Raw genomic sequence first — 18,608 nt, 5'->3', positions numbered from 1 at the left:
AAAAAAAAAAAAAAAGAAAAAGAAAAAAGAATGGTGCCCTTTGATTGATTAGTACTAGCAAATAAGCAACAGAATGTGGCTCTGAAAACAATAACACTGAAGAAATAATACTCTAATTTGATGTACAGTCTATGGCACTTCATGAGAATCCTTGACAACATGGTACTTAAAGCCATGATGTGCTTTAAAATATACACAGTTGTGGTTTTGCTTGGCACATTCATCTCTGTCAGATCCCTCCCTCACCACGTCTTACAATCTATTACATTAAAAATATTACTCTTAAACAAAAATGACTGTGCATGCACACTCTCATCTATAATGGCAATTTTAAATACAAGGTGCACCTTTGTTATTTGTAAACCTTGAAAGAAATAAACTTATTTTTAAAAAATTATATCTTGGTCTACAGACGTACCAATACATAATAGAATCATGGTTACACCATAGTCTGTCTTTTCAAGGTGGCATGAATATATAGGAAACTAATTAGGTATGCACATTTGAATGCATAACTCTGTGCTAGAAAAGAAAGACAATGTTGTTCTTTTAGACAGGAATATCACCTCAGCACATATATCAATTAAATGTACAAAGTGTATAGGCAAAAGTGTGCAGTGGATTTCCATGTTGTCTTTTCTTCTGTTTAACATGCAATATGTGGATGTCTGGTGGCTGAGGGATTTTTGTGTGTGTTGCTTGAAGGTATATACAATATGGCTAATGACCTCATTCTTTACTCTAACCAAGCACACTGTCCTTTCCTCTTTAGTATGATCTACAAGAAAAAAAGAAAATTTGTGTTAAACTAGAATTATTCAATGCAGTTTACAACACATATTTAATATGAAATATTTATTTCTTAAAGTATGTTTACACTTTATATCTTCATGTAAAAACAAAAACCTCTTCAGAAGTACAAATAATGATTAAATGGGTATTTGTGAATGTATTTAGTTTAATAAAACTAGATTATTTTTTAAAATGTCCTATTGTTGTACAGGGCATAATAGAGTTTTTTTTTTTTTAAATGCTATTCTTGTGGTGCAGAATTTAAACTTATTTTACAAAAAAATTGCAAAATGTAGTAAGTTTTTAGAATTTTTCTTATGAAATCAAAATCCATGGAAATATGATACTTTAAGTGAGTCTTTTGGATATTTCACAGTTTATAGTATTTTTCCTCCAATGCCAAGAAAAATTAAAATCTTTACTTATGAATAAAGGAAAATTCGTAATGAATTAAGCTTTAATGGATATTATAATGTATCTGAGAGTTAGAAGTTTTTGTTCTTACATGAAATTTAGTTTCATCAGGGAATTCTTAAAAATTATAAGTACACTTTAGAATAACTGAGAACAAGAGAAATCATTTGCTGACTTAGCCAGTTAAAATACAGCAACTTCAAATGAAAGCAAACATTTTTCAAATAAACAGAACATCAGGATCCTAAACTTCCATAAAAACAAGTCAACTGATTTACTACATACTGATGGACTTACAGTTATGCGGTACCAATATTTTTCAATCTGAATTACTGCTTAGAAATAGAACATAGTTGCATATATACATACTAAACATATCTAAGACTATAAAAGCTGGAAACAGACTTTTTAATGTATAAAATGCAGAGCTATTCTTCTCCTTGATCTACAAAATAAAAACAAAGTACTACTTACTGCCTGTGGTCATGAGCCTATTTCTCAGAACTGCTTTTAGAGAGCTCATTAAATAAAAAGCAATACAATTCATGAGCTCAACATAGCTTTATCTGGACTTTTTCAAGTAGTTTAATTTCTTTCTTACACGGCTCTCAAGTTCTACCTATCTAGCAATGGTTTCCTAGTCACCAGGGTGTCTAATTGGTTCTCTGCCACCATGAATATTGACTTGGCCCTCTGCCCTTCTCTTAGGTCCTTATTCCTCCATTCCCCCCAATCCATACACGTTCATTGTCAACATTTTCTTTTCTGATTTTCTTGGGAAGAATTGCTCCTTTATCTTTGTTCCAGATCTCTTATTTTAATCTGTTATACTGAGATTTCTTACATCCTTATCTCCTTGACTTTCAACTAACCCAAAGTAACCCCACAATGTAATGCTAATGACCAAATAAATGAAAGGTAGCAACACTGGAATGAACATCCATTTTATTTACCAGATTCAGTTTTAAATGTTGCTGTTCTTTCTAAATATAAAGCTAAGTACCTATGATGCTTCTGAAAACAGGTTGTAATGTATGCATATCAAATAAAACATATTTTCTAAGAATGACAAAAAGGTGCCTTTCAGCATATTTAAGAAAATGTTTCTAAGTGGTTTTCAAACCATTTTTGAGCAATGGCAAGGTCTTCAGAATTCTATGACCTTCCAAGATTAGTATTTTGCAGTACCTAACTGTTTAACTGGCATGTAGTTATATGTATTCACATATACCTGTGTGCATGTGGATGTATGTGTGTATAATTAAAGTCACAATTAGTGCAATCTAATGGTTTTGTTAATGGTAATATATAGGATGAGGTAAGTGTAAGTTCTTATTTAAGATTTAGCTAAACAATAGGAAAAATAAAATTAACCATGATTACAAGGGCTTAGCTTACTCTGTTATGCAAAAGCATTTGTTGGAACATAGCCACATCCATTCTTTACACCAGGGATGGCAACCTTTTAGAGACAAGCACCCAAACTGCAACCCAAAGCCCACTTATTTATCTCACAGTGCCAAAATTGCAATTAAAGCTGAACACTGAGGTTCTGGTTTAGGAAAACCAGCAAACAAACCCTCATACATTAACATCTTTTGTCTTAAAGAAATACAATACATATGCCATAGATTCGCCACCCTATTTTATACTATGCCCAGCAGCTTCTACATGCCACAGAAAACACATGGTCCACGCTGCTGAAAACACTTATCATTTATCCCTTTAAAAGTATTTGTTAACCCTTAACCAATGTTTTCTCTTTACTTTTAAGTTAGATTTTCCATGTTTGTGTCTATTATGAAATGAAAAACAAAGTTTACTGTCAGTAGTTTGTATTTTGTGATTGTATCATATCCTACATAACCCATATAAAATAAAAATGTGAAAGGAAAGCAGGATCTCGAGGACTAACTAATCAAGAGAGGGAAAGGAGAAGAGCTAGGAAACATGACAATGTCAAGCCATAGTTATATGTAGAAGATGGGCAAGGCAATGATCCTGAGAATCTTCAGAAGATTTTTTAATCTAGCAGTTAACTGGAAAGATTCTCACCCTGACTAACTATATATACTGATACTTGTGAATTAAGCAATTGCACTGAAGATGGTAATCTGTAATAATAGTTTCATGCTTGGAGTGTCTGTCATTCTGGTCTTCTGAATACGGGCTGCTTGTCAAGACATGCCAGTTGCTGCGGTGCTGTCTCACAGGTAGATGATTGTTCAAAAAGAAGGGGGTGGTGAATGAAAGGAAGAGACAGGAAAAGGAATACTGTGGGACTGTCCTGCTTCAAGGTTGTATATTGTTATATTTTTGGACTTAGGTGTAAACATAAGTATATAATTCTTTATGCCTATCTTTAAAAATATATTCTAATTTTTTAATGTTTTTTCATCATATTCTATAGGGACTTAAAGTTCAATATATCAATACTTGATGAAAAATACCTGTTCCATGTTACGCCTAAGATGTTCGATATTCAGACAGATATTGAAGTTAAGCTTAACAGCCTAGGTTGTATGGTAATAACAATAAACTTTTCTTCTGGATGGTTACCAACCTGTTTGCAGACCAAAATTAGAGAAAAAGGAGGGCCGCAAGGAAAGCCAACATTTTGACCCTAGCTTTCCAAGGTCAGTTAAGACTCAGGACATAGGAGAACTTGTAGTGTAACGTCATGTAACTCGGTAGTGCCCCAAATTTTCTGATCAAGGAGATTATGGGTCCAAAGAAGAAAGTGATCGATGATGTAAAGTGTGCCTAAGGTGAGTCACATGGAGAGAAAACATTCTCTCAGGCTTTCACAGAGAGCACATTGGCCAAGCAATGGCCGTGACTCATCCACATGGCTGACACTGACAAAGGATCTACAATCTGAGGTACAGGATCTCAGGATAAATCCTGAGGGGATTTCACTGATCTTATCAGACCCAAAAGCTACAACTCTTGTTGCATAGGTCCTGCTTTACCTTGGTCTTAACCATCCAGCAGAAAAGTATAAAAACGAAATATAAGAAGTAAAGCCATGGTGTTATGTTGAGCTGTAGGGGACTCAGTTCAACAATTTCTGACATTGCCAGTGAAGCGGAACACCCAATACTACTATGGACTACTGGACTCTTTTAGAATATTTTGCTGAGTTTACAGACCTATAATATTCAAATAACGGAACTTAACAAAAAAAGGGGATATAGATGAATGTCCATTTTGTATCTGTGTATTCAAATTGGTTAGGATAGATATATAGTTATGTTCTCTTAATGAATAGAGTGATTTGTTCTAATGGTGTTTGTAAATTGGATATCATGTCCGCATTTTGTACAGCAATTAACCACTAGGAAGAATGTATGCAATGTGTTAATTATTGAAACTGTCCTACCAATTTGGTTTGAAACTATCTCATTGCTATTTGTTTCTCAATAAAATTATGGAAAAAATATAAAATAAAATAAAAATGTGAAGTCTACAATATTCTCTCTGAAGTTTTGCAAAATTTAAGAATATTACACAATGCTTATCTTAAGAACATTACCACAGACACAAAGATGTGTATAACATAGTGAACTTACTGTTTAGTGATGACAATTCTACATCTGGGTAACATACTTGTGGCTAGTCAGATGTTCGGCAGATATTATGGGTATCTAGCAAATAAAAAATTATTTAATGAATAACTCATGCAAGCAAGCCAACAATCAAGAGATGAAAACATCTTAAATATTTCAGAAAAGTGAAAATCAGCTGTGAGGTGACAGTCTTTATCTGGTCAATGTAACAGTTAATATGAATTTAAAGGCCAAAATAGCAACACATTTTAAAAAATATTTGTGTTAAATACTATTATCTAAATGTAACCAGCTTATAGGAAGTAAGAGAAGTAAAATTACCAAAAATACATGCAGAGCAATAATTGAAAGAAGCCCTTTTTGTTGGCCTACACACACACGCACACACCCCTGTGGTTTCAGTTACTTATTTAATAATACAGAAGTCACAATAAGAAAAGTTTTGTTTACTTTTGGGCAACCAAATTTCTACTATGTTCATTCAAATTAAAGTGCCTAACTTTTTCCAAATTAAAATACCAGGTAAGAATTATAGGTAATAATTGTAAAGAACTGGATGAGGGCACAGCCTGACTTCAGAACATGTTTCTGAATCCAGATTGCATACCATACTGTATTTAAACAGGCAACATAGTTAGAAAACTTGAGAGAAAATTTAGTAAGAAAATGATATAGAGATTATTTAATTCAGTAGTTCTCAAAGCCAAGAATTATAAAATTATAACTTGATTCTTCTCTAACCCAAAATTAATGCTGCCAGAATGGGAGCAGCAGCCCAATATATGGAGACCATCATAGGCTGAAAGAACATGTTCTGTTGCTAGTAACTCATTTCCTGGTAGCGTGAACTTGAGCAAAGCAACTAATTACTGTATGATTACATTTCATCTATAACATGGTACTAATCCCATTTCTGCAAGGTTGATGGGAGAATAATGAAGTCACATTCTGAAGACATTTTATTGTTGCTTTAATGTAGACATCTCAAGCTAATCCAACATACTACAATACACAGTCTGGAGTGTATATTAATATGTCCCTATTTTATTTCTGTTTCTCAGCTGACATTTTTTTACACAATTTTACAGCACTGGCAAATGGCACGAAAATGTGCTCCAAGCATAATGAAGCTTCTCATACCATGTTTCCTGCTGCAGCAGGACAGGATGTTGCACCCAACAGTGTAGAAGCATCAAGGATGGGGCTGTCGAAACATACCAAGGACCTCCAACACCAGTCAATGCAGATGAAGGGCCAGCTATACTTCTGCACACATGCAGGCTGCGTTTTGTGGCATCAGCTCTTTCCAGCATTGCTAATATACTGTAGGCATATACATCTGTATGTATATGTAGATATAATATATGTGTGTATATATATATCCATTCCCTTTTTTTTTCCTTTTGGTTGTAAAATAGTATGAAGATCCAAGATTATGCATGAAATGGTCACAGCACAATGCAGAAAGTAAAGTGCCCCTACAGCCCAGGTGGCCAAGGGCATGTCGAAATTTGCTTTGCTATAGTTCTGCTTACACCAGCAATTCTACAGTCACGCACGATACAAATAGGAGTTCAAATACCACTGATCCTTAACACAAATGAAGTGAATCTACTTAGATATTTCTGTCAGATTATTTACTGACATGCCACATATATACAAGCTAGCATTCTTGTAAATAAGTCTGATGTGTTAGTGTAAATGTGGGCTAATTTGACAAGCTTTTGAAAAACTAATGATGCTTTGCCAAGAAATGTTTCAAGTTTATCTAAAACTTTCAAATAAATCTATTTTGGCAATATACTTTTGAAAGTTTTTAATCGCTTTATGAGTATTTAAAAGTTCATCAATAGTACACAAATATTATTTTAAAAAATACAAATTTAATGGAACTTCTTGTTCCTATGGGGCAACATGTAGAATCACATCTGATATTGGTTCTTTCTTTTTTGGCAGAACCGGGGATTGAACTCAGGCCCTTGCACTTGCCAAGGAAGCGCTTATTCTACTGAGCCTCCTCCCTGGCCCCTGATATTGGTTCTTTCAATACTCATTCAACTTAATTGTAGTCATTGAGTTATCTGAGATTTAGGTTACCTATTTTTACATGCTACCAACACAACTGAACTTTTTTTTATAATAAACATATCTATATATTTAAAACCAAGCTTATTTTATATACTTATTTTATATAAATGAGACTTTAATCCACCTAGTATTTTAGAACATAAATTTAAAATAGAATCAGAAAATGCTAGTGGAATATACGTCAACTTTTAAATTTTAAATAATTTTATTTTAAATAGTCACTGTTGTATATCAAAAATTTACTTTTATTTAAAATATCTTGTATAACTGTCACTCTGTAAATTTGCAGGGAATGGTCACTGAATCTCAATTTTGCGTACTTTCTTTTTTCTTCATGAATCTCCAATATTTATTCAGGGTAATTACAGAATCAAGAGCACTTAGCATTTTATTTTTCATTTAAAGAACTGAGAACCAAAGCCTAAAAACTTGCACATGAACTTCACTATTTTGAATATATAATGTGCTTTTCAAAGAAACCAAATTATAATTTTATATCAAACTCTTATTTACAAGAGAGGTCATTTGTGGCATATAGGATACATGTCAATATTTTCCTTGTTTGTTAAGAATTTAGGTAAGAACGTAAGGAACTGTATATACCAAATACTTTTAATAAAAACCTTAAGATTGCCTTTGTTTTTGATTAATCAATATAGCTACATAATTGGCTGAGACCAAATGAGAATTGCTTGTGTAAATATCATTTTAGTAGCTTCAGAAATGGAGCCGCAACAACTTTGGAGCATTTATAAATGGCATAAAAGCACTCTGCTGCTCATCATAGGAAGAATGTGTAGGCCAACAAGAGGTATCTTTGAAACCCCATGCTCATTACAGCACCCTCTACAGCCCTCATAGACACATGACTCCCACTGACCTCAATGGGAAATCCATGTGCAGAAAGGCTGTTGGATTGAGCCCTATTAGAGTTGTTTTTTAAGAAACAAAGCTGTAAATTAGCAAACCTGGTTGGCTGTGGCTGTTGCAGCGAAGGGAACACTTGTGGCAGATGTTGTTGCTGCGGACACAGTGGCTGGCGTAGCACCGTGCACCATGGGAACTTTCGGAGGGAAAATCATATAAGCAAACATACAGAAGAGTGTAGCAATATGGAAACCATGGCAACATGGAAGAGATCATTGGGCATGGTATTTATCATAGCAATAAGCCATGTGACAGGACATCATGACCAGCGAGTGACATGCAATCACAGCGCAAAGCAGGACAACATTCCAAGAGAAGAGGAGGGGAATGAAAGAGAAAAAAAAAGGGGGAAAAAAAAGCTTGTTACCATCAAATCAAGAAAACTGACACAAACAGGCTTAATTTGCTAAGTCAAAAACGAGAATTTCATATAATGTTCATAATATTCAAAATCTAAATAAAAATATATTTACTTGATATATACAGTTATCCGTCTGAGTAAAAAGAATTTTTACTACTTACTATTATGAAAATACAATTTATTACTTTTATAATATAGATTTTTTGTTTTACACACCAGAACTCATAGTCCAATCAAAATCCACCAAAGGTGACGACTAAAGGAAACTGTTGTGTGTAAAGAAAACATTTATGTGAGTCCATGTCAATTAAATAGAAAATGGCATTTAATTGACAGGTGTTAGTAAAAGGGAAATGGACTTGCCCAATAGATAAAAGTGAAACTTAGCAGTGGATTTTGAGGGGCTGTGAGGTGCACCATAGGTTTAAGATAATCAAGAAACAAAGCTGGCACCTACCAACACTTGTAGCGGGTGTCATGCACAATATTGAGCCTGCCCATCATGCATTGCAACAGGAAGGTGGATTTGAAAAGGGAAAAGAATTAAAACATCCCATCACACGTGTAATTAGGAAATTCATTTGAACAAAGAAGAAAAATTGTTATTATGGGAACAGTGGCATGTAACTGTCAGCACAATCAAATCATACAATAGCACAGTGATCAATTAGAACTAGTCTCAAGTGAAGAATAAAAGCCGGTTTAACTGTGTGCTGGTACACTTTGTTTCATTAATTGCTGCCTACAGAAAAAGTATTTTTGAAAATATTCAAATCTGCTTAATTCTTTAAAAAATAATATTGTAACTTGTTTTATTTTATTTTAATATGGTTACTAGCCATGTAGCTGCTCTGCTATTTCTGATTCTCACAAATAAATCCATTAATATTTTCTTTAAATTGAACACATTTAAGTAATCAGGGATACTATTTATTACTAAAATACTAAATAATTCAATGCACAACAGTGAACAATGTAATGAACCGAAACATTCATCTTAATTCCCTTGGTTTTATCTCTTTGTTTATTGTAGGAGTAAAGCATACAGACATGAAATGGGTTGTGATCATCCACACAGGAATTTCATTGGAGAGGTATCAAGTAATAAAGTAAAATTTCTTTGTCTCTAATTTGAAGTCAAAATGTAAGAAAAGTATTATAAGTGGGAATATAATTTCTTTTAAGTCTCAAATTAGTTTACTTGGTAGATATCTGAGGACACAGACCAGCTTGTTGCTGGTTTAGGCCCTCATGACTTCCCATAGCAGCAAACGTTTTACAAAACTTCACATACAAGAAATTATTAATTAGACTTTGGTAAAAACTAATGGGGCAATACATGTGCACATCACATATGGGTTGTTAGCACTGATGTTCACGATAGTTTGACCATGATAATTATGTAAAAATAAGTGTTTTATATATATCGTCCCTATTCTGACATGTAAATATTGAAAATCTATTTTAATTTTACAAAATTCAAGGCACTTTCCCATATGGAGAACTACTGGTTTTTTTTTTTTTTTTTTTGGCTTTTTTTTTTCTGTGAGACTATTTTAATTTTTAAATTTTAAAATATCAAATGACTTTGTATTTCTATCTAAATCTTAGCACATCCTGTTTAAATACTAGCAGCATCTGGGATGAACATTTGTCAGAAAAATATCTGCCAATTGAGTCTTGTCAGACATGGCCTTACAAAATAAAGCTGCCATTGAGAAACTTAACTGAAACACAGATTACTTAACTGGCATTCTGTCACAGCTGCAATTAGACTGTTATCACAACTAAACTGTGGGCACAATGATCAGTGATTAAACTCAGTAGTGGATCTAGGGAAGCATCCTTTCAGGCAAAGTAGTATTATATTGACAGATATTATTAAGACATTTGACTATCTCTGTAACCTGCTACTACAGCTAAGTAAGACTTATAAAAGACAATGGAAACAAACCAGTAATTACAACGAAATCTATTTGAGACACTAAATTTTATGAAACCAGTATCCTCTAGTGGTAGGGGCAAAAGGACTGGGAAATTTCCAAAGAAAAGATGAAAAGATGAATGAAAAAGAATAACATGATATTTAAAGGATATTAAAGCTACTTTAAATACTGACCAGATTAGAGGTTTCAAATTTATTATTTTCCTTCAATTTGCCTACTGTATTTCATTTCATGCATAATGAGGTCTATACATGCTGGAAATAAATTAACCTGATACTATCCCTCTAAAGCCCTAAACCTTTTATGACACGAATTTTAGTTTGTGTTATCTTCCTCAGTACCTTTATAACCAATGCACACAGTTCTGAGAGGGATTGGCAGCAAATAAACATAAGGCAGCAATGAGTACTAGCCAGGATGCGATAACTCACAAATATAAAGACAGAATGCTGTAGGACCCACTTACCAGCACAATGATCACTTTTGAAATGACCAAATCATTCATCTCTACTTAAATGATGTGATTTACCAACAGTGGTGTAGGAATAGCCAAATTAATTTTTTTCTTCAATTTTCAGCACAAGGCAAAAATTTAAGTGGATATATTTGTCAAATTCCAATTTTGCCTACAAAGATATACGCTTAGCTGAATGGTGTATTTCTGTGGAACGTGTAATTTTAACTGCATGACTTTTTAAATTAAATTTTAAATTGGTCTTTGTTAAGAACAGGATGGTAATTTACAAAAGAAGTGTATACCTTGTTAGAATTACTTCAAGAAGAACAGAAACAAGGAAAGAAAAAGCATTATAACAGAGGTGTGCTTAGAAGTTGGAATTTCTATGTGACAATTCAAGCCAACTTAGGTTTTATTATAAGAAGTACAAAGCTGATTTAGGTGTTCTTAAAATAATGTAGTATCTTTTACTAAAGGCTAATAAACAACTGAATTGCCAAAATTGCTATGAAACAAGAAAAATCTTTTTATTAACTTCGTCCATCTGGCTCAGTGAGAGTATAGAACTGGGCTTCATGTAAATTCATGAGGAAATTCTTTTTTAAAGGTATTTCTGACATATTCTACAAAAATGAAATTCACACATAAATATAAGTAGGCCCTACATTATTTATAATCTGCATAATTAATTAGTACTGAAAAGAAAAGTTTAAGATAAAGAAATAGTATACTCCCAAAATAGGAAAAGGAAATCCTTTAATAGGAATTTATTTATTTATTCTTAATAGGAATTTAATCTAGTATTTATCTTTAAAGAACATGAAAAGTATAAAACCTCAGGGAAGGCAGTAGGTAATCAGTAAGGGTTAGTGCCATTCTTCTAAATTGTTTTATTTATTTTTTTCCCTTGTTGGTTGGTTTTATGGTACTGGGGACTAAACCTAGAGCCTGCACACTGAGCAATCAGACAGGGTCTCACTAAGTTGCTAAACTCCCCAAGCTGGGCCTGAATTTGTCTTGCTCCCAGAATGCTGATTACAGGTATGTACCAAGCTCAAATCTATTTTTATTTACTTATTTGTTATCATTGTTATTGTTGTCTTTGGTACTGGGGATTGAACTCAGGACCTTGTGCTTGCCAGGCAGGCACTTATGCCACTAAGTTATCTCCCCAGCCCCTCAAATCTTTTTATTAAATACCCACATTATTATGTACCTTGCTTAGAGATATTGAGAGACTGACCCAAGCCCTCCAATCAAAGTTCAAATTCTTCCTAACCACACAAACCTTTTAACTTAACAAATCTCTGGGCCTCAGTGGACCCCAAATGACTCACAGGTAAAGTGGAGTATTAAGCCAACCTTCTGAAGTTGTGGTGAGAAAAACAAAAAGCCACAAAAAAGAAGTTGTTAAGCACCCAGTGCAGCATGACAAGACAGATTAGTAAAAAGTAACTCAGAAATTAATATAAGAAACAGGCCTATGACAATAGGCAATTTGGGGGCTTGGAATCTGAAAGCATGTACCCTGTGTGTAAGATTCACATTTTGGGTATTGAACTCAGGACCTCGCACTTCCCAGGCAAGTGCTTATTCTACTGAGCTATCTCTCTGGCCCCTGAGGTGTTTTTTTTTTTTTTTTTTTTTTTACCAAAAAACTGTGTTAGATTAAACAGAATATTTATGGATTCTAGATTTTCCCTACAGCTATGAGATTGTAATTTCTTTTGTGAATACTGATACACTGCATGGCATGGCATGCAATCAAAACTTGTTGACTGAATGAATGAGAAGATGAACAGATGAAAAGAGAGGATAGAAGAGAGAATGACAAAGGGAAGGAAAGAGGGTGATAAGGACAATGACAGAAAGATGGATGGATATATGAATGGATACATGCATACACATATGATGGTTGCTATTTTTCTTAGCTTTCTGGCTGGCTTGACACAGAACCCTGATTGGCCAGCAACCCATTCTCTGTAGGCACAGTCACCTAGTCTAAGGATTTAAACAACTATGATTCACTGTAATGTGAATTAAACAGACCTACATATCTCTGTGTTCTTTTTGAAACAACAGCCTATACAACTGTAAAATGAGTTACAAAATACAAATTACTTCCACTTTCTCCCTACTTCCAATAAAGTTCCTAGAGTATGCCTTCCCAAGTGTTAGACTGTCAGATAGGGTGTTTTTATTACACAATTCTTCTGTTATTTGTGCACAGGGTAAGCTAGATTTTAGAAAATGAACTTGACTCCCCCCAGGTATTATATGAAATTACCTGTGACTCTATGGTTGAATTGACATTTTAGTTCTCAAAGGTTGTTTTTTAAAACTAAATTAATTGTAAACATTTTAAAAGTTGGGTAGAGGGCCGGCCAAGTAGCTCAGTGGATTAAAGTGCCTGCTTAGGCAGACACAGGGGCTGGGAGTTTGATTCCCCGGCCTGCCATGCTGGCCCCAGCCCCAGGGTGTGCTGAGATGGCGACTGAGACTGGGCATGGAGGCACATGCCTGTAATCCCATCACTAGGGAGGCTGTAAACAGGAGGATCACTATGAGTCTAATCTGTGTAGTGAGACCCTGTAGACCCTGTCCTAAATAAACAAAATTAAAAAAAAAAAATTGGGTGATTTTGCCTCTAAGCACACTAATGTCCAGCATATTCTGGAGCAGCACTATTTAGCAGGGCTTCCACTGAGGGTTGTGTGAGCCCATCCTAAGAGGCCCAGATACAATCACATCACTTCAATACATATGCAGAGACATGGGGACTATCTGCCAGCAGAAATGCTGTGAGACCACAAAAGGCTAAGCCTGAACACTGACCATCCATCACCCTGAGCGTGGGCCTGTGTTTTCCAGTACCTCGCAGGCTCTAAGGCTGACTCCCAATTTAGTTCTTGCTTCACTTGTTTACATTGGCTGTCTGGCCCCTGCAGTGTGTGAGTTCACATTCCCTGCTTCAGGCTTCTCTTTCTGACAAAGTGGTTTGGCAGAAAGAAGTAAAGATACATAATTCTAAACCTCACATGTCACAGGGACATTTTTTTGTGCACAGAGGTACATTTCTCTTAAGGAAAATATTTCTGAAGAATTATGAAGGTAGTATCTAATCCTGATTAGGTGTCTAATAAGTAGGAGAACCTGTGGCTTTAGCCCCTTGAAAGAGACAAATATTTTTTCACATTACTACTATGACAAAACACAAAGTGTCTGATATAAAATGTATCATAAAAGAAAATATATATTCAAAACTTCAGCATCTTTTAAGATACTATAGCACACTTAAATTAGCAATACTTAACTTTCAAGAACAGAACAACTGATTCTGCTTTATGAATGTGCTTACTATCTTCCTACCTTGACCTTTATCATGGCTTTTTTCTATCTATGGACTTAAACACTTTTAGGGAAATTCACTACAGTCAGAAATAAAGGTCATACATGGTATTCAACTAATGATTATGCTTACTTAGAAAAGAGTATGATTGGGGGCCGGGGAGATGGCTCAGTAGAATGGGCCTGAGTTCAATCCTTGGTTCCACAGAAAAAAAGAGTATGATCATCTGGGGGCCTGCCCCTTAGCTCAGTTCTTTAAGTGGCTGCTTCAATAAAGCAGTCAGGCTCAGGTTGCTGAGGTTCCAGCTCCCCACAACTCACGCCAGCCAAACCTGCCCTGAAGGCATTCGGAGCAAAAAAAAAAAAAAAAGAGTATGATCATCTGACTGTTGGAGAAACTAACCCAAGATTCTTAGTAAGGAAAATTGTTTGACACTTTAATATTTGGAGAAGACAGATTTCTCTTGGAAGTTTTGGAAGTGTATGGAAAAAATACTTACATGGAAAAGAGTTACATAATTTTCTCTCAGAAAGCAACGAATATACTATAGGCCAAAATCACTTAATTTTTATTCTAATAGGGACAAAACAACACTTGACAGATGCTATTTCATGAGTATAAGTATCATTTTATATTACAAACATGAACTATTTTAACAGAATTTCCTAATTTTATTCACTGCCATTACATATTTATTTGCATATGGATGGACAGTTTTCAAAGATGCATTGTTAAAAAAAAGTTGTGCCTATCAGTAAAAACTAAATTGTGTATAGCTTATTCCTTTGTTCTTGAATCCGAAAAGTACATTATCCTCATTATTATGAAACTAACACACTGCAAATACTCCCTAGAGTATAAGGACCTAGATCTTTAATATGCACAACTAGCCGCTAATTCACTAATAAAATTAAGTTATTAAACCTCTAAATTCATGGAATCTTAAAATAAAAGTTAAGTGGTAAAACAAAATGAGATTACAATGCCTGGATAGCTAAATTCCAGACTATAAAAAATTTAGTATGTATTTTCTGAAATTCAGTGTATGTAAAAATAGAAAATTTCTACTAAACTTTTAAATCCATGTGAATAAATCTAGAATATATGACTAAGGTGAAAATAAACTGTAACTACAAAAACAATATTTGAATGTGAATATAAACATCATATTTTTGATATTAGCTTAGGAACAATAATAATTTTAGGCAAGGAGCTGATTACTATTAAGAGAATGTGTGAAGAGATAAGTTTTCTATTATCCACTTTAAAACCAAAGAAGCTGAAAACTAATCAGTGTTGAAAGTGATTTCACACGTCAAATTAACTCAGAATCATGAAGGCAAAGGGGTCTTACAGCAAGAAAGTATCATAAAATAGCTTGACAGACATATAACAATGTTGAGGAAAGAGAGGAAAAGAGAAGAGAACTGTATTTCAATTCCAAATACCACAAACATAAATAAATATATAAAACACCACTAATATTTAATCTCCATTTCTTTAAGCTAAAACTCCTAATTTTTAAGAAAAAAACACATGAGCTACTTCAGATAGCTAACTTTCCACTGTGGACCACCTTACCTTACCCTGATCTATGACTAAAAGCTCTCCGGGCTGTGGCTCATCTGCTCTAATAGGAGACTTCTACTTTGAAAATGAGATTCCTTTATCAACAAATTCAAGCTCTTACCTGGTGGGAGAAATGCTGTATGCTGTTGTAACTGCATGTTGGCTAGAGCCTGTTGGTACTGGAAAATACCAGTATTAAAGACTGCGGTGGCACCGTTGGTTTTTTCAAGAGCAGGCCTCTTTGGTAATGGGGGAAGTACAGCTTGAGGAATTCCCTGTTTAGTGAACGAGTATAAAAAACAAATACCAGTAAAAAGAAAAAAAAAAGAAAAAAGAAAAATCAGTTGAAGGCTAAAATTGTTAGGAAGCATAAGCAAGCAAGCAGCAGAGCATTTAACTACCAAAGGGGAAAAATCCAATAAATAAAAAATTAAAGAGAAAATAAAAAAGCAAGATAAGAGCTTTAAAGAAAGCATTATTTCTGTCCACAACAAAACCCTTCTGGACGAGAGCATGTGTTATCACGTGTTAAGGTGTTTAACATCCCATTATGCTTCAGGCTTTATGTGAGAAGCCATTGATTTGGGAAGAGAAGAGAAGCTGCATTGCGAGCTCTATGAGGATTGACAAGTATAAGCAATGTTAATAGTTAATTGTACAGAGTGACTGAAACTGGTAACATAACAACCTATACCACTTTGCTCCTCCCCCCACCAGATCTACTGACACATGCAAATGTCCCAGAACATGCAACTTTTTTTCTTAAATACTGAACTAGAAATACTAAAAAGTAAATAATTCTACTACTAAAGGCATGCTAACCAAATAAATACATAAAATATACAGTTAAAAATACACTTTAGTGTCTTCCTAGTATTTCTTTAGCACATTTTACAATGTAGTTAAACTGAATGTGGGCTGCTGTGTTTTCAGTCTTGCACTGTATGACATCCGTCTATGTACTTATATTAGTCTTTCCACTAATTTTGTCAGGAAACCACACTCAGTTTTTCATTGTACATTAGAACTTAATAACAGAAAAAGGAATACATATTTAAGTTGGTAAAAAAACAAACAAAAAAACAAAAAAAAAACCTTGTATCTACAATAAAGCTACATGCCAAGCTAAAAGGTGAAAGGTCATAGTACCAGGTCAAAGGTTGCCTCGAGGGGTCGCTTCAGTGATTTGACAGCCGACTGAGTCTTAATTAGCAGGCAGCGAGCACATGATGGCAATGGGCCAGTGGGGTTCAAGCGCATTAACATAAACAGCAAGCAGAGGTGCATCATGGGGGCAGCAGTGCATTTTTGGGTAGGTGAGAAAAAACAAATAAAAAAACAAATCATCGGAATGCCATATACAACGAATAACAAGACTAAGCATGCACAATAAAGGCACTATTGAGTTGTTATTTGGAGGATAACTCCTCTTTGTAGTTAATTCCAAACAAGATATTCTAACAGAAAAAAAAGTGAAAGAAAGAGAAAAGGAGAGAGTCTGCCTTCTGTATTTTTGCTCAAGTATCCATAAACACAGAAAAGACCTCTCTCATGATTATTACACTGTGCTGTGAAATACTACACAGTGTTTTTAATGAATATTTTAGAGATTAATTAATATATTTATGTAAAAAAAGGGACATTAAAACAGCTAAGCAAAGAGCAGAGAATGGACTCATTCAATTCAGCTATTAGGTCACATTAAAATTTACCTTTATCATGTAATTTAGTTTCTTGCTAACTCATCCAATTTCTAACTCCTTGAGTATTGCTGTCTCATGGCATAGTCAAACCTCTGTAGTTATATAATTAGGTTTATGCCACAATATTATTTCAGACAATCTAGATAGCATACTACTGAAAATCCTGTAGCTAATTCTAAACACAATGTTGTTGAAGCAATCCTAAATAGTTCCAGATTGTGTTGTGGTTAAAAGCAAGATATATGTAAAGAAGAGTCTTGATGTGCAAAAGAACACACCGAAGGAACACAATGGCTGATTAGATGACACACAAAAATAAGACCAAGAATGGCAGTATCATTAAATTGAAAAGGAGACAGGTGGTTCTTTTCAAAGCAGAAATTTCAGAAACCCTACATCCAGAATAAGACAGAGTAGTAAGAGTTAGGCTAAGAATAGAAGCAATCTGAACCATTTGAGGAGTTACCCTCACTGCTGTGAACAGTAACTTCTTTATGTATTTTCTGGGATACCTGAACAAACATATCTTCAGCAAAGAAAATAAATAAATAAATAAATAAATAAAAATTAAAAAAGGTTAATAAATGAATAGGCTCTGGACAGATATAGTTGTTCACTTCGCTTTTTGGACTGCTAACAAGGAGAGAGCTGAAGTCTGTACTCACCATGGCAGCTGCAGTGGCTGCAGCCTGTGCTGCTGCAGCTTGGTTGACCTGGTATTGGGCAGCCTTGATCTTGGCTTGCAGATGTGCAGGTGGATGAAAGTATTTGCACTTTTCCCGAGAGCATCTTCCCTTGATGTAATCCATGCAGACGGTCACTGTGTTGTCATTGGTGTCAATCATTGTGCTGTCAGCAGGATGAGCAAACCGACAATCATTTTCTCCTCTGTTGCAATTGCCACGTTGGTATTCTCGACATACCTAGGAGAGCATTAAGTGCATGGGGTTCAGTCAACATGAATAAACACAACCTTTTTGCAGATGGTACCTTAATCCTCAAAAATGCTGACAGGTGTAGGTGAAGGAGAAAAGAACATCGCAAACATTGCAACAAAACAACTTCAGCAAGGTCTGCTTATAACCACATTCCATTAAAATGCCCTTGAAAAAGAAATGCATTTGTGTTTAACTGTAAGACATCTAGTCTTAAATTATTAATTACCAAGGGAAAAGAGTAACTTTACAGTAATGAAAGCTGACATGCATACTAACCAAGTGAATAAAGTCAATGTCGCTGTAGTAAGACATAATCTCATCCTACGTCCATTGATGTGGCAGTGAAATGTACAAACAACATTTGTATTTTTGTTTAATATTCATCAGAAATAGAGTAGACAAACTGTACGGAGGGATACTTTACAAAGAAATTGATGGGTAATCTTCCAAAGTGTAAAGTCATAAAACAATGAAAGACTAAGTCATGTCACATGC

At 34.5% G+C, this 18,608-nt stretch overlaps 1 protein-coding gene across 14 annotated transcripts in view; it reads right to left on the bottom strand.

Annotated features, from left to right (window-relative positions):
• Positions 1 to 6: 6 nt before the first annotated feature.
• The window catches only part of Mbnl1 (muscleblind like splicing regulator 1), a 174,576-nt gene continuing 155,974 nt past the window's right edge, over positions 7 to 18,608 (bottom strand). For 8 of the 14 annotated variants that reach the window (XM_023704076.1, XM_023704075.1, XM_023704074.1 and 5 more), the window contains 7 exons: positions 17,841 to 18,098; positions 16,622 to 16,675; positions 15,594 to 15,747; positions 8,609 to 8,644; positions 7,832 to 7,926; positions 4,779 to 4,853; positions 7 to 778 (listed from right to left, as the gene is read on the bottom strand). In XM_023704076.1, coding sequence (XP_023559844.1) covers positions 4,797 to 4,853; positions 7,832 to 7,926; positions 8,609 to 8,644; positions 15,594 to 15,747; positions 16,622 to 16,675; positions 17,841 to 18,098 — 654 coding nt within the window. In that variant the 3' untranslated portion in view covers positions 7 to 778; positions 4,779 to 4,796. The remainder of the gene's footprint in view (positions 779 to 4,778; positions 4,854 to 7,831; positions 7,927 to 8,608; positions 8,645 to 15,593; positions 15,748 to 16,621; positions 16,676 to 17,840; positions 18,099 to 18,608) is intronic. The other 6 variants (XM_023704078.1, XM_023704077.1, XM_004643937.2 and 3 more) reach the window with 6 other exon arrangements.

The sequence above is a fragment of the Octodon degus genome, unplaced genomic scaffold, assembly GCF_000260255.1.
Source record: "Octodon degus isolate 3935 unplaced genomic scaffold, OctDeg1.0 scaffold00186, whole genome shotgun sequence".
In the NCBI taxonomy this organism is placed as follows: Eukaryota; Metazoa; Chordata; class Mammalia; order Rodentia; family Octodontidae; genus Octodon; species Octodon degus.
Note: the sequence above shows the minus strand (reverse complement) of the source record. Positions and strands in the feature narration are given on the sequence as shown.